This window comes from Lithobates pipiens, unplaced genomic scaffold, assembly GCF_037356315.1.
Source record: "Lithobates pipiens isolate NorthernLeopardFrog02 unplaced genomic scaffold, aLitPip1_a1.2 Scaffold_22, whole genome shotgun sequence".
Lineage (NCBI taxonomy): Eukaryota > Metazoa > Chordata > Amphibia > Anura > Ranidae > Lithobates > Lithobates pipiens.
The window spans coordinates 226488892-226511054 of record NW_027507784.1 but is presented as its reverse complement, the minus strand read 5'-3'; the positions used below and the strand labels follow the sequence as shown (position 1 = coordinate 226511054).

The following is a 22163-nucleotide window of genomic DNA, read 5'->3' as shown; positions in this document are numbered from 1 at the left end:
ACATTCACCCCATAAATTGTGGGATCGCTTGGAACAGGACTCAATGCTAATCTCCCTAGCGGGATTACCTTGGAGTGGGTCTCGTTTTTCAAGATTCTCTTCGCCACATCCATTAATCGAATCCACCATGCAAGAGCTCCACACATTTCAGAATAGCAGAGATGGACAGTTTTCCTTCCGTTAACGCCCATAATTGGGCACCCGGATTCCACACCAGGAATATCTGACAGGTCCTTTTGGCTCCAACTGGACCAGAGCTTGGTCAGCGCCTCCTCTTTTCTCGGCCCCTCAGAGTGGATTGACCCCACAGGCTTATATCCTATCCTTAACTCTTCAACTATAGGGAAGTGGAAGATTTCTCAACTTACACACTTCCTCCGATCCCTCCCTGACAAAGGCTGCTTCCACAGACCGCCTACGTCCTTTAAAGATTTGTGCCTGGGAGATGACCCCATACGGAAATCTTTTTCTTACTCCTATAATATCTTACTTGCTCACACATCTCAGCATGACCCTCCATACTTGAAGTGGGAGAGCGATCTTAACACCACATTCACTGAAGATCAAAAAAAACGCATTTGCACATAAGTCATCCTTGTGTAGCAAATACAAGGAGATCACCTACAAGATTTTGACGCAATGGTACAGGACTCCATCTGTACTAGCATCAATATTCCCAGGACATAGCCCCCTATGTTGGAGACGTGGCTCCCAAACTGGCACATTACTTCACATTTTCTGGGAATGCCAAGAACTGACCCTTTTCTGGAGGCAGGTACTGCAGATCATTTACAAGATCATGGATGTCTCCCTTCAGGATAACCGGGCAGCAGTACTCTTAAACCTAACCCCAATGTCATGTAAGCAATACCGCAAATCCTTACTGAAACATCTCCTGAACGCAGCAAGGTCGTACATTCCCAGTGTATGGAAGCAACAATCTCCACCTGTGGTATCACAGTGGTTTTGCTAGGGTGTGCAATATTCAGTGGATGGAGCAACTCACAGCTGTCCTACGGGAAAGAGAGGAGGAACACAACACTTGCTGGACACACTGGGATCTGTTCCGATTCTCTGATGAATACAAGTCCTACATTTGGATAATCTGTTTTGGAGGAGTTTGAAGTCTGGGGCCGCCAACCATACCGGAGTCCGTTATCCTCTCCTCCCCCCCCCCCCCCCCTTACCCTCTACCACCTTTTTCTATACCATTTTTCAACTTGGGTGTCACCCATTCTGCTTTCCCCTAAAAGAGAAAATTCCCTTGGTTTGCAGTAAACCTCTGGCACTGCTCCCGCGAAACCAGTACAAATAGCAACATACCATAAAAGGTTCGTTGTCCAAGTTTAGTCCTCTAAACTACACGGTTCGATACCTGCCAATAAAGGACAAGCTTACTTTAACTCTCAGGTTGTCTTTCCCTCTTCTTAATGCTCTCAATCATTAGCCTACATAGGTCCAATTAAACTTTCCCTACTTTGGGATTGGAGGTTCATGCTGCTGACCAGGCTAAGCTACAAAATATATCTGTTATGGAAATTTTAGATCATTGACTCCTGATTTACCATAAGTACAGGTATGTGATGGAACCGTGATTGTTTTTTCTATATTATATGCTGACTTCTTTGACTAATTGTTCCTATTGTCTAACAACCGAATTTCGTAGGTGGACATGTGTTATAAGGTCATATTGTACAAACCGCATTCCTTAAAGATTTAAAAAAATAAAAAGCAAAGGACTTACTGGCCAGATTGCCATGTGAAAACAACAGAAAAAAAGCCTAGAAAACAAAACAAATGCAGCCATCACATCTAAAAATTGATAAGCTGCAATAAAAAAAAAATGTTTACTTTAGTACCACTTTAAATCATGCATGACAGCTAGTTTAAATGTCTCAATAATACCTTAATCTCTGGATCAGACAACTGGTGCTTCAGAAGTTCAAAGTCTTGAGTATTTCCCTAGACAAAAAAAAAATAAAAAGCTTTACTCAGATCACTGTAGTAGATTGCAATAAAAATAACTAGAGCTCGTTGTACAATTTAAATGACTGTCATTCGCTGTACATAAGATCAGACATTCCAACAACAAAGTCCCATGTTTTTTTTTCCAACTGATGTTGGCTCAAACTTGTCTTGCATACACATGGTCACACAAAATTGGTCGGAAACTCCGAACGCCAAGAACGTGGTGACGTACAAGACGTACGATCAACCGAGAAAAAATTATTTTTGCCAGTGCTGCTCTTCTGCTCGATTCCGAGCATGCATGGCACTTTGTGCATCGCAATTGTGTACACACGATCGGGAATGAACTTATTTTGTTGTTGGAAAATTTGAGAACCAGATCTCAAATTTTGTGCGATGGAAATTCTGATGCAAACTGTCTGATAGAGCCTACACACAGTCGGAATTTCCGACAAGCTCCGATCGCACATTTTCCTTCGGAAAGTTCGACTGTGTGTACTGGGCATAATGCTTGGTACATACTACCAGTTTTTTTTTTTTGTTAAACTGTCAGCTCCAATCGGAGCCGCTGTACTAACCATCCGAAGTACAACGATATCCCCCCCCCCCCCCCGCTGAGCTGTCATGTTCTGACAGGGTGATGCCCCACCCCTGCCAGAACACTTCAATCACTGGCTGAGAATGCTGATCATGAGTCAGATGGCTGCTGGTTCTCCAGCATGGTCAGCCGACAGAAGCTAGCAAACGGCCAGCTTCTGTCGGACAAATCAACATACATACGGGCCAAACGTCAGCCTTTTTCTTTTGTGATAGACAGATAGACAGATCCCCCCCCGTCCAATCTGGACGGGTGATCTGTCTATCAAAGTTCCCCGAACAAGGGGGAGGGGCTGTATGCGACGGGGAACACACAGCTATTGAAATTAAAGCTGTGATTGAACCAGACGGCGGAGGCGGCTCTCCTGCGCTATACACCTCCCGTGATGGGGGGCACCAGGGGCGGGGGCGGCGCTCCGACCCCGCCCAGGCCCCGCCCCATTTTCAGCTCAATTATCTGCCGTTTTTTCCTTTTCGGCAATTGCCGAAAGGGCCATTTTCGGCCGATATATTTCGGCGGCCGAAATTTCGGTGCATCCCTAACCTCAATACATAATGTCAAAACCTGTCTACTAAGTATGCATAAACGTTATGACTGCATCCAATGTGCTCAAGGCTGGTTTCACACGAGCGTTACATTTTTTTAGTTCAGTCACTTTTTTTTGTAAAAAAAAAAAAAAGGTATCAAAAACAGGTACATCCGTTTTCATGTCCGCTGACATCCGTTTACAAAAAAAAAGTGACTAAACTGAACTTCAAACACTGTATATAGCTGGTTGCTAAGCAGGGGGCAAGGAACCCGGCTGCTGCATCCTTAACCAATGAGTCACAAGTCCCCGTTGACAGCTGGATGTTAAACAAAACAAAAAAAATGCCGGCAAAAAACAACATTTTTAAAAATGTCTATACCAGGCCCTCCGGGTCTAGCATGGATTCAGAGGGGCCTCCACACCAATATTTAAAGAAAAAAAAAATGAAATGGAGTGGGGTCCACCCCAAAATCCATACCAGACCCTTATGCAAGCATGCAGCCCAGCAGGTCAGGAAAGAGGGGACGAACGAGCACCACCCCCCCGGATGCTTTGGGGCTCTGAGACCCTTCACCCCAAAGCACCTTGCCTCCATGTTGATGGGGGCAAGGGCCTCTTCCCAACAACCCTGGCCGGTGGTTGTCGGGGTCTGCAGGTGGTGGGTTTATCGGAATCTGGAAGCATTGTACATTGTACCTCTACCCATTCACCAAAAAAGCAGTAAAAAACAACAACAAAAAAATCTGTTTTTTGACAAGTCCTTCATTAAATAGCTCTGAGCTGTATTCCTCTACCACCGCCTCGCCCGCAAAAAAAACAAAAAATAAAATAAAAAAAGCCGCTGCTGTTCTGTGGCCATCTTCCTCTGATGCGTTGTCGCCCGCTGTCTGGCATCTGTTACATAGCCATGGAGCGTGATGTCACCCGAAGAGCCTGCCCTTGATGTCACAGGGGGCGGGCTCTAAGGGTGACATCATCTGATGGCTACTCCCCATGGCTATATGACTCTAGTTTTTATGATCTTTTATATATATCCAGTATATTACATTTAATATATATATATATATATATATATATATATATATATATATATATATATATATATATATATATATATATATATTTTGTAGTTTTAAAACATGTAACTGGGGTCCTTCTGGTTTATAATTAACTGGGCGTCTCTGCCATTGTCTGGGGCCAGTAAAATCCACCGAAGGTTTCTACTGAGGAGGCAACCTTGTTCTTGAAACAATGTGGCTGTTTAACATAGGCTTCCCTTGATCAAAGGCTTTAAACCATCAGTTCACCATTGTCAGCTGGGGTTGAGTTAAGTGGGATCATTGTTCAGTCTCTGCTTTATATACATGCACCCTGCATACTAATTCCCCACCTCCCACCTGTGAGCATAATTCAATCAACATTTCCTCTGGGGGGGGGGGGGGGGACGCTGCTCTGGTCTGGAATCTCCTTGACTGTTTATTTTATGAATTCTATACATTTTTATGTATCCACGCCATGACAGGCGGAAGACAGCCACAGAACAGCGGTATTTTTTGTTTTAAAGTGGGTTACGGGTGGCAAGGAAGAAGACGGCACCGGGAGAAGACAGCGCAGAGATATTAAGGATTTGCCAAAAACCGGCTTTTTTTAAAGCTTTGTACTGCTTTTGATGAATGGGTAGGGGTACGATGTCCCAGATATCCATTCACATAGGGAAGAGGGGGTTGGGATCTGGGGGCTCCCTTGTTAAAGGGGGCTTACAGATTCCGTTAAGTCCCCCACCCGCACACTCAGACAACCGCTGACTAGGGTTGTCGGGAAGAGGACCTTGTCCCCATCAACAAGGTGCAAGGTGCTTTGGGGTGAAGGGGCAGAGCCCCTCTGCCTCAAAGCATCCACCCCCCCATATTGAGGGCATGTGTACTGGTATGGTTCATGGGGGGGGGGGGGTTCTCGCTTGTCTCCTTGCTCTTCCCGACCTGCATGCTGGGATAAGGGTCTGGTATTGATTTTGTGTGGGACCCCACAGCATTTTTTTTCTTATTGACATGGGGGGGACCCCATGCTGTTTTTCTTTTCTAATTTTTTAGACTTTGAGTTGCCATTCCATCTAAAACTACATCCATATACTCTGCTCCTCTTGGCTATTGGGCAACCATGGGTGATGTACTGTAACTCCTCCTGCACATGTACATTATCCCTGTTGTCCAGCTTTACTCTCTACATCTAAATGCAAGGGGACTCTACAATGCACAGTGCATGCATAATTTAATAAAACCTATGAAACACCACAAGCAGGGAAAAAGTTTAATGGCAAAAGAGACGGCGTGTCTCTGCTACCAAAACAACTCTAATCCTTGAGATTTCTGTTAAGGCACTTTAGTTTGCTTTAAAGTGTAAGTATGGGCAAAACAGAACAAAAAAGAACATATTCATTACAGCTGCCCAATACATGTATATTTCTCAATGTTTTGTAATTAACCACTTCAAGTCCAGACACTTTCACCCCCTTCTAGTCCAGGCCATTTTTTTTGTTATCAGCATTGTCATACTTTGAGTGAGAATTATTCAGCCATGGAACACAGAATCCAAATGAAATTTGGATGATTTTGGACACAGACAGCATTATTTTGGTTATATTTAACCACTCCAGCCCCGGAAGGATTTACCCCCATCCTGACCAGAGCACTTTTTACAATTTGGCACTGTGTTGCTTTAACTGACAATTGCGCCATGCGACGTTACACCAAAACAAAATGTGTCCTTTTTTTCCCACAAATACAGCTTTCTTTTGGTGGTATTTGATCACCTCTGAGGTTTTTATTTTTTGCGATATAAAAAAAAAAAAAAGCAACGGTTTTGAAAAAAAATTCTATTTTTTACTTTTTGCTATAAATATCCCCTAAATAAAAAAAAAATAAAATCTTCATCAGTTTAGGCCAATTTGTATTCTTCTACATATTTTTGGTAAAAAAAAAAAAAATCACAATATGCATATATTGATTAACTTGCGCAAAAGTTATAGCATCTACAAACTATGGGAAAGATTTATGGCTTTTTTTTTTTTTTACTTGTAATGGTGGAGACCTGTGATTTTAAGCGGTATTGTGACAGACAGATCGGAGACTTTTGACACATTTTTTGAAACATTGACATTTATAGAGCGATCAGTGCTATAAAAATGTACCGATTACTGTATAAATGTCACTGGCAGGGAACGGGTTAACACTAGGGGCGATCAAGGGGTTAACTGTTGCCTCACTGTGTGCTAACTGTATGTGGATGGAACTAGGAGAGATGACCGATCGCTGTCCCTACTTTGTAGGAACACACAATCTGTCTTCTCTCCTCTGACAGCACAGGGACTTGTGTGTTTACACACACAAATCCCAGTGTTGGCTCTCGTACACATGATCGCACCCGCCCACCATGCGCATCGAGTCCCCCGCTGTGCAGTGGGTGTTCACGCGTGCCTCCGGCATCGCTCACATGCCCTCTGGGGGATCTCCTGGGCAAAGACATATATGGGATTTCGCCCAGGAAAGCCATTCTGCCGCAGTATATCTGCGTGAGCCGGTCGGGAAATGGTTAAAATGAAAAAAGATCAAACATTTTGGGGGAAAAATGCTTTCAGGTTTTTGTTTTCTGTAATAAACTTCAAATTTAAATAATTTTTCTTCGAAAATTTGGACCAACATGTATTCTGCTACAATTCTTTAGTACAAAATAACTCAAATAAGTGTATATTATTTACTCTGTGTGGAAGTATAGTCTATAAACTATAATATATATTAAGCGTAAACTGTCGGGCTATATAAATCCTGTATTATAATAATAATAATATATTTGAAAATTAACAGTTCAAATACCCTCAAATGACCCCTTTTTGGAAAGTGCACAGTCCAAGTTATTAATTATGAGGAATGGTGAGTTTTTTTTAAGTTGTAATTTTTGTCACTTTTTTTGGAAAATAAAACAATTAAAATATTTTTTCTCGTAGCATGGGCATACATAAAATTACACCTCAAAACACATTCTGCTATGCCTCCCAAGTATGAGAATATGTGCGAGACTTTTTCACAGCCTAGATGCATAGAGGTGCCCAAAATCCAAGGAGCAACCGCAGGCATTCTGGAGCATAGGTTACACATCTAAATTTCTGACTACCCATCACAATTTTGGAGGGCCTGGAGCACCAGAACTGTAAAAACACCCACAAAATGACCCCGTTTTGGGAAGCAAACACTCAATGTTATTTTCTGAAAGGCATAGTGAGTCTTTTGAACATGTAATTTCTTTCCACCAGTTTTTGGTAAATGTAGAAAAGTAAATATATATATATTATTATATATATATGTACTAACCTCAAAGAGATGCCCAAAATCCACCTTGAGCTTAGAAAAAGCGGTATTTTTTCCAAAGAAGACTTGTGTAATAAGCCTTGAAACCAGTGATCACCAGCTAACCTTCCAAAGCAAAATAAAGTACATATTGTCCAAACAGAATGTAAAGATAAGCCCTGGTCTGTTTAAAAAAAAATGGACTTCCAACATGCATCTTTACACAGGTAAAGAAAAAAGTAAACATCCTCTGGCCAGTTTAAAAACCAGTCTATAACATGTCACCAGCTGAAAGACCGCAGCAAAAATATTTATTGAATGTGACGGGAAGAAACACATAGATCATTTAAAATATGTGGACCAGTGGCAGCCAGTGGATATTTTTTATTTTGGGGGGGGGGGGAAATGACAAAACTTGACAAGCAGAACTTCTCCTGGGCTTCACTGGTGGCTTTTCCTGCTCTCTGCAAGCATCACGGCAGCTGTCCCTTCCCTTGCTCTCTGCGGGCATCAAGAAGGCGGATTCCCCTTTTGTTTTCCGCAGCTTCCATTTCCTTCCACCTCCTCGGTGGCCAATCAGGATGCTTCTCTTCTCGGCCAAATCGGGAAACATGTCTCATACCCACTTCCTGATTGGCCGGGAGGAGGATCAGTGTTTCAATAGCGAATATTAATTCGCTATTGTAACACACCTGGGTGGGCTCGGAGCGCAATGCTCTGCGCCCTGAGCCAACCCCATTTTTAAGCCTATTGGAGCCTCTAGCTCCAATCAAGTGGTTTAAAAAAAAAAACACACCCCATGGATTGGGGGGGGGGGGGGCAGCACCCGGGCACCCCTAATGGATGGACCACCCCTGATGTGAACAATGTACAACATACAGTATATCCAATTAGGAATATTAGCATGTTCAAAATTGTGGGTAATAATTTCACCCTGTTACACATTGTGTTGTGTCTTATATTGTGTAGTGCTGTATATATTGTATGTTTTTATGCAATAGTCTATGCCACTGGTTGAATATGGCCACTGACAGGACACACCGCCTTCAGTAAATTTTTGATAACATTAATCTATATATGACATTTCTAATCCAAACCCCACAAAATTGTCAGTATTGAAATCTAGGGCAAGTAAACCTCCTCATTCCGAGATCTTTGAAATCCAGATGAGAAAAGTCTTCCTGCGACTACAGGACGCAAAATAATATGAAAACGCACAATGGTGGGATTTGTCATTCCTGCAGAAATACCTGGATTTAAGCATCACCCTAGAGGTCTCCGTATCAAGAAGCAATGCAGCTTTTTGGACGAAGACTTCTTGAAAGAATGGAGACACGTATCAGAGTTTTGTACCCTTAAAGGATTCTAGTACAACAAAGAAAAAGAAAAATTGCAATTAGCGCAATTGCAGGTTAGGGATAGAAAAAAAAAGAAGATTCAGACTTGTGTTTCCTCATGTTTATTCTGGAAATGGATGCAAGTCATTGAGAATAATGTTAAGAAAGATGAGGACACTAATTTATAAAAGAAACAAGCTAGAACGCGACGTTAATGATTATAATAATGATAATGGAATACCAATACCGGATAAACTAATGACAGTCACATTAGAAAGGATTCAAATATGAACCATGTCAGAGAGATGATTAATCACAAAAAGATGTATGACAATAAGAAAAAAATAAAAAAATAAAATAAAAAGGTAAAAATTAAAAATATTCACACAGATTTGATTCCAACCTAGACTCCTCAATCCCTCATCTATATCGACTCACAATATAGTCCTTTAGCAAGGGATTTAGGGGTCTACATCAAAGACGGCACAAGGTCCAGGATACAGGATAATATCAATCAACAGTTGAGCTAGGCGCCAACAAAGTCAACTCAAATGAAGACACTGATGATTTTTTATTACATCCTCCAAAGGGAGCACAACACAAAAAGAGAAAAGAAAACTAGAAGAGGTAGAACAGCAGGAACACGATGTAAGATTAAACAAAGAGGATGGGACCGGTCTAGGGGAGGGTACGATTAAGAAATACAATCTCGCCTCCTATATCCTTACACCCTCTGAACTCCTTTTACTTAAAAATGGGTCTTGGTTTTTCGCCCTCCACAGGTCAACAAATTAGGCTTTTTGAAGGATGTTAATAATAAAATACGCAAACTCACTTTAAAACGCCATTATGTTGGAAATACCACCTCCAAGTCAAAAGTGTCAGGCATTGAACTAATGGACAACTCCCAGGCTCAACTCAATGATATCCTAATGCAATATAAAACAAACATCAGGCCCTGTTTTAGATCCAGAAATAATACATACTTCTTTTAAGCCTGTACCTATTTTTAATCCAACACATTCTAAAGGTCCCTATATCGAGATCTTTTATCAACCTGTATATAAAAAGGAGCTCACACAGCTTTGTGATACTACAAATAAGAAAGGGACTCAATCTGACAATAGCGTAATGACAGGCCCTTAAACAAACATCCAATAAAGACATAATAATACAAGCAGACAATGGAGGCAGTTTGGTCATCCAGAATAGGTCATAGCAGATTAAGGAAGCCTATTGGCTTCTGGCTGACACTGATATATATTTGAAACTGCCTTTGGATCCTTTACTAGGTTATCTTATTGATCTTAAATCTCTGATTGATAAAGCTTGGAGGTAAGGGGTGTTGAGTCAAATTGAAAGATGGTTTTTACTTAAACCTGTCTACAGCACCCCGTGCTTATATCACCTTCCCAAAATTCATAAGACTGGAAAACCTCTCATTGTTATTGTTTTGAGAAAACTCCCTGTATTTAATGAATGAATTTATATTGTATATTTTGTACCTACCCCTAACTGTAAATTATTATTTACTTAAATTACATATGTCCCAAACATCTCCTGAAGAAGCGACTAATGGTCGCGAAACTAGTTGAGAGAGGAAAACATTGCTATCAGTTTGGGCACAAACTTCCCTTTTGGATCACTGGCCTTTCCTGTACAATAGAGAATTGGAGATGCCTATATCTTCTGGTTGTATGCTCATATGAATGTTATGAAGTATTCCGAGGCTTTGTAACTTTATTCTTTTAATGTTTATATATGTATTTTTTACTTTGTTATGCAATAAAAAAAATTATTATGGTATCAAGATAGTCCTCATATTGGCACGGCACGCTTAAACATTGGGAGTTCTACGTGCTTATGCCCCCCTTTTTCATACTGTGCAAAATAAGGATGAGGATACCAACCCCTAACATTTGGTACAGTTTCTATCAGTACTTGGCACCTTAATACAATATACTATAATAGCTAGATGTCAACTTGCCTCATATCAGGGATTCCAGACACAGGTTTTTAAGCAATTGACATGGGAAGATTCTTATATGTGGGCTTCACTCAAGGTTAACACCCCTATACAGCTCAATATCTCACAAGATAGTATTGAACAGCTGCAAGATCTTTTTCAAACATGGAGATATCAATTCCAAACAATCACAATTTTTGTTAAACAGTATCCAATTTTGTTTAACACATAATTTCACGTTTTTGAATCCATTTTCCTTGCAACTAAAGGGCACAGCCATGGGGGCCAATTACTCACTGGTGTATGCCAATCACACCATGGGCCATTGGGAGGAGAGACATGTCTGGGGGAACAACCCATATGCTGAGCACACTGCGCTCTATGGAATGTACATTAATGACATCGTACTCATTTAGAGTGGCAGCCTGGACTGGTTTATCTCCTTTGTGGCCCATTTTAACAACACGCTGGGGCTGTCGTTCACATATGTGATGGACCCTCATGAACTGGTATTTTGGACTTTGTCCCATGTCATGATCAGCAGGTGATTTTTACAAAAAAAAAAATTAAAAAAATCATACAAAACCAACAAGTGGCAAATTTTTATCTCCACTATGACAGTTATCACCAAAGACGGAAAAATAACATTCGGAAAGGACAATTTAGGAGACCGATAAGGAATTGTACCAAAGTAGAAGAGTATACTGTACAGGGAAACCTGATGAAAATTTAATTTAAAGAGAAAGGCTATTCAGTTGACCTGCTTGAGGAAGCGTTTATCTCCCAAATGGACTTGCCCTCTAAAACTATAACTGACAAGGAGACGCAATCTGAAAACACTGCTAGATTTGCAACTAAGTATAATGACAACCACAAGTCCATCTTCAATATAATTCGTAAACATTATAACATTTTATTAGATCAACGCCTTGCCCCGACACTGCCCTTTCCCGCAAATTACTTTTAGGAAAAAAACGTACAGTAAAAAACAAACATTGTGGCTCCCAATAAAATGGAAACTCTTAATAAACCTTTGTTCAACATAAAATCAAACTTTGACCATAGATTAGGCATTTTTCAATGTCGCAAGATGGGTTGCTCAAGTTCCCAGTGAGTTTGCAATGTATTTTTTACAATATCCCTGCAAGAGGTTATATGTTGGGTGGACTATACGTACTTTAAGAACAAGAATTGGTGAACACCGGAAGTTTATACAAAAAGGGTGTAATAAACCGTGTCCCACGACATTTTTTTAAAAAACATAAAAAAAAAATAGATTTTTAACCACTTGCCTACTGGGCACTTAAACACCCCTCCTGCCCAGACCAATATTCAGCTTTCGGTGCTCTCACACTTTGAATGACAATTACTCAGTCATGCAACATTGTACCCAAATTCATTTTCTGTCCTGTTTTTCAAACAAATAGAGTTTTCTTTTGGTGGTATTTGATCACCTCTGGGTTTTTTATTTTCTGTGCTATAAATGAAAAAATAACAAAATAAAAAAAAAAACGCATTTTTCTTTGTTTCTGTGATAAAATTTAGCAAATTATTAATTTTTCTTCATAAATTGTGGCCACAATTTATACTGCTACATATCTTTGGTAAAAATAACCCAAATTAGTGGATATTATTTGGTCTTTGTGAAAGTTAGAGAGTCTACAAGCTGTGGTGCGAATCACACAAAATTGATCAAATCTGATGTACTGGTGGCCTATCTCATTTCTTGTGACCCGAACAAGCCAGGAAAGTACAAATACCCCCAAATGACCCCTTTTTTGAAAGTAGACATTCCAAGGTATATAGTAAGAGGAATGGTGAGCTTTTTGATGCTGCCCTTTTTTCCCCACAATTCTTTGCAAAATGAAGATTTTATTTAAATTTTTTCCACAAAATTGTCATTGTAATAGGTTATTTCTCTCACGTGGCATGTGTATACCACAAATAATTCCCCAAAATAAATTCTGCGACTCCTCCTGAGTATTACGATACCACATGTGTGGGACTTTTCCACAGCCTGGCCACAGAGAGGCCCAACATGCAGGGAGCGCCATCACGTGTTCTAGGAGCATAAATTACACATCTAACTTGTTGACTACCTATTACGCTTTTGAAGGCCCTGGAGCACCAGGACAATGACACGTGACACCGACGTGGCACTGATGACAGATGCTACTAATACGTGGCACTGATGACAGATGCTACTAATACGTGGCACTGATGACAGCTGGCACTGACAGATGGCACCTATACGTGGCACTGATGACAAATGGCACCTATACGTGGCACTGATGACAAATGGCACCTATACGTGGCACTGACAAATGGCACCTATACGTGGCACTAATGACAAATGGCACCTATACGTGGCACTAATGACAAATGGCACCTATACGTGGCACTGATGACACGTGGCACTGATGACAGATGGAACTGATACCTTGCATTGATGACACGTGACACTGATCACAGATGGCATGTGACACTGACAACAGAAGGCACTGATATGTGGCACTGATGACAGATGGCAACAATATGTGGCACTGATGACACGTGACACTGATATGGCACGATGTGGCACTGATGACATATCACTGATGACAGATGGAACTATGTGGCACTGATGACACGTGTGTCAGGAACCATGAAACAGAGAGAGACAGAAGTACAATCAAATCACACTTGTTTATTAATAAAAATAAAAAGGTAAATAGGAAAAAGCGTAGTCATGCATAGCCAGAGTCCAGTAGCCAGATTGGGTAGTCCGCCAGTCCAAAGTTCATAAACCAGATCGGGTAATCAGCCAGTCCAGATGTCAGGGATCCAAGGAGAGCAACTGCAAGCAGGATAGAAGCCAGGAGGGATGTCAGCAAGCCAGTCTTGAAACAAACGGCAGGAGATGGTTCCTAGTGATGTGACCAACGTGAAGGCAAAGGAGAAATGAGCTGGAAGGCTTTAAATAGGCAGATCAGATGAGCATGATCGGAAACAGCTGGTAACTGTGGAAAGAGAAGAGAGCTGGCAAGTAGCCGACAGCTGAGTGGCCAGCCCAAAGGAGGAAGGGCTAAGCCAGCCCTGACAGTACCCCCCCAATGACCCCTCTCCCTCGGAGGGCCACCGGGCTTGAGGGGAAACAGTCTATGGAACTCGCGGAGGAGGACAGGCGCATGTACGTCAGAGGATGAAACCCAGGAGCGTTCCTCCGGACCGTACCCCCTCCAATGCACCAGGTACTGTATGCACCCGTGGAACCTACGGGAGTCAACAATGGATTGTACCTCATACTCCTCATGGTTCTCAACCTGAATAGGGTGAGGACGTGGCACTGAGGTGGTAAATCGGTTACAGACCAACAGTTTCAATAAGGAGACATAAAACACATTTGAGATGCGCATACTAGGAGGAAGGTCCAACACGTAAGCTACTGGGTTAATCCTGCGAAGGATACGGAAAGGCCCAATAAACCGAGGTGCAAACTTCAGTGAGGGAACACGAAGCCATAGGTTGCGAGATTACAGCCAGACCCTGTCCGCAACCTGGTAGGAAGGCGCAGGCAAGCGTCTGCGGTCAGCATGGAGTCTGTACCTATCATTAGCATGACGCAAAGCCTCCTGGACTTGTACCCAAGTGGAACGAAGACCATGGAGATGCTCCTCTAACGCAGGAATACTCTGCAGAACAAACGAGTCAGGTAACATGGAAGGTTGGAAACCATAATTCGTCATAAATGGAGACAATCGGGAGGCAGAACTCAAGGTACTGTTGTGAGCAAACTCTGCCCAAGGTAATAGGTCAGACCAGTTGTTATGATGGTCAGAAATATAGCAACATAGAAATTGCTCCAAGGACCGATTGGCTCGTTTTGCGGCCCCATTAGACCGTGGGTGATACGCAGAAGAGAAAGCAAGCTGGATTCCCAACTGTACACAAAAGGCTCGCTAGAACCGGGAGACAAACTGACTGCCCTTATCCGAGACAATCACCTTGGGTAGCCCATGTAAGCGAAAGATCTCCGGAGCAAAAATGGAAGCCAGTTCCTTAGAGGTGGGCAACTTCTTAAGGGGAATACAATGACACATCTTTGAGAACCGGTCAACCACCATAAGGATAACAGTGTTGCCTTGGGAGTTGGGCAATTCCATAATGAAATCCATAGACAGGTGAGTCCAGGGCCTCTCTCTATTGGGAATGGGTTGTAGGAGGCCCACTGGAAGATGTCGTGGAGTCTTACTCTGAGCACACACAGGACAGGCAGCTACAAAGGCAGTAACATCAGCCCATAGATTAGGCCACCAGAATTGTGGGGAGATGGCCCAAATGAATTGATTCTTCCCAGGATGGCCAGCTGCCTTGGGAGAATGGTAAGGCTGGAGCACTGCAGTACGGAGACTCTCTGGGACAAAGCAGCAGTCACAAGATTTATCAGGAGGAGCATAGACCTGAGCAGCAAGAATTTTGTCACCCAAAGGAGAAGTAAGACTGGTGCGAACCATAGCCAAGATACGATCAGGAGGAATCATAGTAACCGACTCCGACTTGGAAGTGGAGGAAAATTGTCACGACAAGGCATCAGCCCTTACATTCTTAGTACCGGGTAAGAATGAGACAATGTAATTAAAGCTCAACAAGAAAAGAGCCCATCGCGCCCTTCTGGGAGAGAGTTGCTTAGCCTCAGACAAGAATGTAAGATTCTTATGGTCAGTAAGAAAAAGAACGGGCACAGTGGTACCTTCAAGGAGATGTCTCCATTCTTTCAGAGCTAAAATGATCGCCAACAGCTCTCTGTCACCAATCTCATAATTGCATTCAGCAGGTGACAATTTCTTGGAAAAGTAACCACACGGATGCATAGCGGTCTCAGAGTTAGGACGTTGAGACAGAAGGGTGCCAACTCCAGTCACAGAAGCATCAACTTCTAGGATAAAAGGCAACGTAGGATCAGGATGTGCCAACACAGGAGCAGAAACAAAGGCAGCCTTGAGAGTCTCAAAGGCATTAATGGACTCCGGAGACCAACTCTGTGGGTTACCGTCCTTTCTGGTCATATCAGTCAGAGGCTTGACCAGAGACGAGAACTTACGAATAAACTTCCGATAGTAGCTGGTAAAGCCCAGGAAACGCTGCAGAGGACGTAAACCCACGGGTCGAGGCCACTGTAGGACTGCCAACAGTTTCTCTGGGTCTATCGAAAAACCAGCAGTGGAAATGACATAACCCAGGAATGTAACCTGTTCACGGTGGAACTCGCACTTCTCCAATTTACAATAGAGATTGTTCTCCCTTTGTTTCTGAAGTACACGACAGACATCTGTGTGGTGGCTCTCCAGGGACTTGGAAAATATGAGGATATCATCGAGATAAACCACCACACACAATTGCAACAAATCTTGGAGGACATCGTTAATAAATTCCTGGAAAACTGCCGGGGCGTTACAAAGGCCAAAAGGCATTACCAGGTATTCATAATGGCCTGTTCTGGTATTAAATGCAGTTTTCCACTCGTCGCCCTCCTTAATGCGCATGAGACTGTATGCCCCTCTCAGGTCAAGCTTTATAAAAACCAGTTGCTCCCTTGAGGCGGTCAAATAATTCAGTAATCAATGGAATCAGGTAGGCATTCTTAATCGTGACACGACTGAGACCCCTATAATCTATACAAGGTCTCAGTTCACTGCTCTTCTTTTTCACAAAGAAGAAACCAGCACCAGCAGGAGACGAGGACTTGCGGATGAAACCTCAAGAAAGTGCATCAGCAACATACTCCTCCATGGCCTTAACCTCCAAGACCGACAAAGGGTAAACCCGGCCACGAGGAGGTATGGCACCAGGCTGAAGGTCAATTGCGCAATCCTAAGACCGGTGTGGAGGCAAACTACCGGCTTGACCTTTATAAAAGACATCGCCAAAATCACGGTACTCCTCTGGCAGGGAGGGGAGTGAAGCGGTGCACAGGACCTTGGATACCCTCAGGAAGCATGTCTCACTGCATTGTGGTGACCAGGAGAGAACCTCAGCACGGAGCCAATCAAAAGAGGGGTTGTGCCTCTGTAACCAAGGATAACCAATAACCAGCGGAAATCTGGGTGAGGAAATAACTTGGAATTGGATTATCTCATGGTGAAGAGCCCCTACGGCCATGGACAATGGAATCGTCTCATGAGTCACATGGGCAGGCTGTAAAGGTCTCCCGGTCTCCCGTCAAGAGCCTCAATGGCAAGTGGAGTGTCATGCAGCTGCAGCAGAATCGAGTGCTTCGAAACAAATGCAGCATCAATGAACAGGCCTGCAGCCCCAGAGTCGATTAGCGCCTGTATCTCGATGGACGACTAAGCCCAAGAAAGGGTGACCAAAACAAGGGGCTTATCCTTCTGGATAACTGGGGATGAAACAACGCCACCTAAGGTCTGTCCATGACAGGACAGTTCCCTGGACGGGTAGGACAAGACTTCAAAAAGTGACCTGCCTGGCCACAATAAAGGCACAATCTCTCCCTCCTCCTAAAGGCTCTCTCATCCACAGAGAGACATGTGAAGCCCAGATGCATGGGTTCATCTTCACTGACCAACTTGGTACCAGGAGACATGGGAGGTGAGGGAGGCATGAGTGGGACTACAAAGCTCAGAGGCAAACGTACAGGAGGCTTCCGCAAGCGTTCCTTAAGAGAAAGTCTTTTTCTGAGTCTGGAGTCAATGAGGATGGCAAAAACGAGATCAAGCTCTCCAACTCAGTGGGTATATCTCGGGCTGCTATCTCATCCTTGATGAAATCCGAGGGCAGCCATGAGGGCCTCATTGTTCCAAGCAACCTCTGCTGCCAGAGTATGGAAGTCAATGGCGTAGTCGGCAACAGTTCTCGTACTCTGATGGACATGAGGCACTTTGGCAGCAGAAGCGGAGCGTACGGGAATGTCAAAAACCCTTTTAAAGGAGGCCACAAACTGAGGGTAACTCAAGATAACAGGTTTTTGCCTCTCCGATAGAGGGTTAGCCCAGGCCAAGGCTCTCTCAGAAAGCAAAGATATCACAAAACCTACTTTGCTTCTGTCCGTGGGAAACGCCTGGGGCAGCATTTCAAAGTATATCTCAACCTGATTGAGAAACCCTCTGCATCGAACTGGATCGCCCCCAAATTGCTGGGGAAGCGGAGCAGAACCAGACATACCTCTTATAGAGGTAATACTCGAGGCGGGTGCCCGCACAGATGGCCTGTGATTCAGGTTGTACCAGAGCAGCCAACGTGGGGGATTTCAGGTGAAGCGTGCGATTCAGGAGCGTTTGTAACGCCAAGGCAAACTGATCCATGCAGTGATCTTGCTCATCCAATCTGGAAAAAATATTACCAACAAGTGGATTGACTGTATCTTCTGAATTCATGGCCTTCACATACTGTCAAGGAACCATGAAACAGACAGAGACAGAAGTACAATCAAATCACACTTGTTTATTAATAAAAATAAAAAGGTAAATAGGAAAAAAGCCTAGTCATGCATAGCCAGAGTCCAGTAGCCAGATCGGGTAGTCAGCCAGTCCAAAGTTCATAAACCAGATCGGGTAATTAGCCAATCCAGATGTCAGGGATCCAAGGAGAGCAACTGCAAGCAGGATAGATGCCGGGAGGGATGTCAGCAAGCCAGTCTTGAAACAAACAGCAGGAGATGGTTCCTTGTGATGTGACCAACGTGAAGGCAAAGGAGAACTGAGCTGGAAGACTTTAAATAGGAAGATCAGATGAGCATCATCAGGAACAGCTGGTAACTGTGGAAAGAGAAAAGAGCTGGCAATTAGCCGACAGCTGAGCGGCCAGCCCAGAGGAAGAAGGGCTAAGCCAGCCCTGACAAGATGGCACTGGGAACAGGTGGCACTGGGGGCAGATGGGCACTGTATTTTTATTTTACTTTTTTATTTTTATTTTTTACACTGACCGCTGTAGAGATGCAGCGGTTCATCTCTCTCTCCTCACACGCTGTCTGTGTGAGGAGGGAAAGCCGGCAATGAGAGATGATCTCATATGTTTACATATGAGATCATCTCTAATTGGGCACGACGATCACGCTGTAAACGGCCGCTGTGATTGGCCGTTTACAGCGATCTGTGACTGGTTGTGTCCGGGGGACATGGCCAGCACAGAACTTCCCCGATGCGCGCCCACAGCGGCTCGCAGAGGGGAAGTTAAAGGGAGGACATCCAGGGACGGCCTCCCAGCAGTTAGCGTCCGTGCTGCAGCCGTCTTTTGGCTATAGCGCGGGCGCGAAGTGGTTAATACAGCTTACCTGTGAAATCCTTTTCTTGGAGCACATCATGGGACACAGAGCACCATAATAATGACTATCCGGGTTATACGCTACCTTTAGGTGATTGGACACTGGCAACCAATAGAAAGAAAGTTCCTCCCCATATAACCCCTCCCATACAGGAAGTATTTCAGGTTTTTATAGCAAGCAATGAAGATCCAAGAAAAGATGGGAGGGACCTCTGTGTCCCATGCTGTACTCCAAGAAAAGGATTTTACAGGTAAGCTGTATTAAAAAATCATTTTTTCTTTCATCTATTTTTCTTTATTGTACATCAGAGGACACAGAGCACCAAAATGATAATAATAATCTAATGATTAATAATAATAATCTGGAATGTCCTAAATCAATGCCACTGAGGGGAGGGAGACACCATTAGAGAAACTGCCACCAAAGCAGGACCTACTCCATTATACGCTGAGGCCAAAGGCAGTATTTAAGTGATTGACATCGACCTGGTAAAAACCCTGAAGATGTATAAACCAAAGATCAAATAGTGGTCCTGTATATCTGGGCCACCGACATCCGATGATGGATGGCCCAAGATACTCCCACACCTGCTAGAGAAAAATTATTTTTTTGCCATTTAAACCATAGGCATCATTGATAAACTGGCAGTTCCACTGCTAAATATTCAACCTGGACGCCGCCTGCCCCTCCTTGGCTCTTCTGGAAGCACAACCAGGATTCCTGACATGCGACGACAACGCATCTGAACTACTTCTAGAGTAGGTAGCGATTTTTCTCCTGCCGATTGCGGACTTATAAAAGGCAAGACACTGTCCTGATTCAAGTGAAAAACTAGAAACCACTTTAAACAAGAAAAATAGATGAGGACGCAACATCACCTTGTGATGTAAGACCAAGAATGGCTCCTTGCATGAAAGGGCTGCCAATAGTGACACTCCACTTCGTGAAGTGATAGAAACCAAAGAAGCCACCTTCTGAGATACAAGGAACAACAGAATCCCCTAATTGGTTCAAAAAGTGGCCTCTACAAGGACAGTCAAGACCAACTCAAGTCCCAAGGACACAAGAGTGGCCTGACAGGAGGGACTGTCCAAGTTACCTGCTGTATGAGGCATGAAAAAAAAAAAAAAGGAGTGAGAAATAACGACCCCTGGAAAAAAATGGATAGGAAAGAACCCTGACCCTTCCTTCTACTGACTGGAGAAAGAAAAACCTCCCATCCACATATTTCTGCGGTTACCACTTCCTGGCTTCACGCCAGGCAAAAAAATAAATAAAAATATTTATATACCCCCCCCAAGACCTGTAATTTAAGTTCCCCGAAGCTGACTTCCAGAGGCTCAACAGTGCTGAGATACAGGACTCAAGGCCACGAGGTCCCTCTGGACTCTGTCCAAAGGAGTAACCCCAAGACCTGCCATGTCTGTGTACCAAGCCCCACGGGGCTAATTCGACCAAGACTAATATCAGTGTTACTAACTTATGGATTATTCAAAACAGATGTCGCAGACTCCTAAACAGGGAAAAAAAACATCAAATAAGGGAGAACCAGACCTTAAGGTGCTACCAGTGTATGTACCACCATTGGCAGTATGACTCTTGTGTGACTCTTGTCTTGGACACACCTGTCCCAACTGTTGTAGAGCTTGGCATTCCCTTGCAGAGTTCCCCTTGCCACTACCCTATACCTGGAATATGTATTGGAGATGGAGACAGCACTTGTACTGTACTTTACTGTCCCAGACAGAATGTGGTACACCTCCTTGAGTCGCATGACCTCTGGTGCCGCCCTGGTGGTTGATATATATATGCCTGCAAAGGCATTTCCAAATTGAACCTACAACAGGTATGTCCTTGAGAGACTGGCATTAGCGGTTATCTTCCAATTCCTGAATAAGAATAATATCAAACACCAATATTTGCTCTGCAAGATCCCAAAAACAGCCTTCCGGCAAAGTAATGCCTGGATCCCCGAGTTCCCGACAGGGAATGAACCTCTACCAAGACCTGGAGTAAGGCTGTATGTAGAGAACATGCTTTGACCCAAACACAGCTTCCTTCTGTAGAAATATATTGAAGCAACCCCTGGAATTAACTGTTTCTTGAGCAAAGACTGAGGAAAAGGAGTATGGAGGTGTCTTCAGCAAGTCCAGCACTGGGGCTAGTGGCTTTGAGAATTCTTCTGAGCTGTGGCCAACCCAAAGGGAAGATTCACAAAAAATAAAAATAGGCTTTCCACTGCAACTACAGAAATCCTTGAGCCTGGAAACAAACCTTTACATGAAACCAACCTCTTGCATTACTGAACCATCTAACCTATCTGAAACAGAAGGATGTTCAGGGTGTTGAGATCTTAAGATAGGCCTCATGTTAAAATAGGAGGGGAGGGTGCTGTGTCAGTCGGTGAACTACAGAGAAAAGGATTTTAAGGCGAGTACAAAAAATCATATTTTCTCTTACGTTCACCGACTGACACAGCTCCATTCTTAGACCATCGGGACGTCCCCAAGCAGTGCCAAAACGAGGGGTGGGAAACAGCAGAAAAACTTCACCCACAATGGCATGTGGGAAACAGTATAAAACTTCACCCACAAAAAAAACAGAGTGCTCCTCAATCTAGGAGTTACTACCTTACAAACTGCCTCAAAAACTTGCGGCAACAAATGCAACAGTGCATTTACTTAAAAGTAACATTTTTGTCAAAAAAAAAGATTTTTTTTTTTTTGAGAAATTGCAAAACATGCAGCAGCCAATGCACTGACATCTACCTTGTAGAATTTTGTAAAGGTGTGAACAGACGACCAGGTCACTGCTTTACACACTTGATGTCAGAAGGCTCAAGACGTTCCAATTGCCCTGGTGGAGTGGGCCATGACCGGAAAGGAGGGCACCTGCCCGTTCAAGGCTTAGGCCTGTACTACAATCTGTCTGATCCACCTTGAAATGGTGGCTGACGAGACCGATATGGACCCATTGAACAAAAGTGCTCACTAGAGAGAGATACCAGGGGTCAAAAGGTCAGCAGGCGTCCCCCCCAAAGGTCAAGTGTCAGGGTTAGGAGTTAGGGATTGGAATAGGGACCTCCCCAAAGGTCAACAGGTGTGTCCCCAGAGGTCAAAGGTCAAGTGTCTGGCTGACCCACCCCAAAGTGTTCCACCTACCCCA

General features: G+C 43.5%; 1 protein-coding gene across 7 annotated transcripts in view; it reads right to left on the bottom strand.

Annotated features, from left to right (window-relative positions):
* The window catches only part of RRN3 (RNA polymerase I transcription factor RRN3), an 863266-nt gene that overhangs the window by 670849 nt on the left and 170254 nt on the right, over window positions 1–22163 (bottom strand). For 6 of the 7 annotated variants that reach the window (XM_077448886.1, XM_077448888.1, XM_077448892.1 and 3 more), the window contains exon 3: window positions 1906–1962. The exons of the other annotated variant lie outside the window; for it this stretch is intronic. In XM_077448886.1, coding sequence (XP_077305012.1) covers window positions 1906–1962 — 57 coding nt within the window. The remainder of the gene's footprint in view (window positions 1–1905; window positions 1963–22163) is intronic. 7 annotated transcript variants of the gene reach the window in all.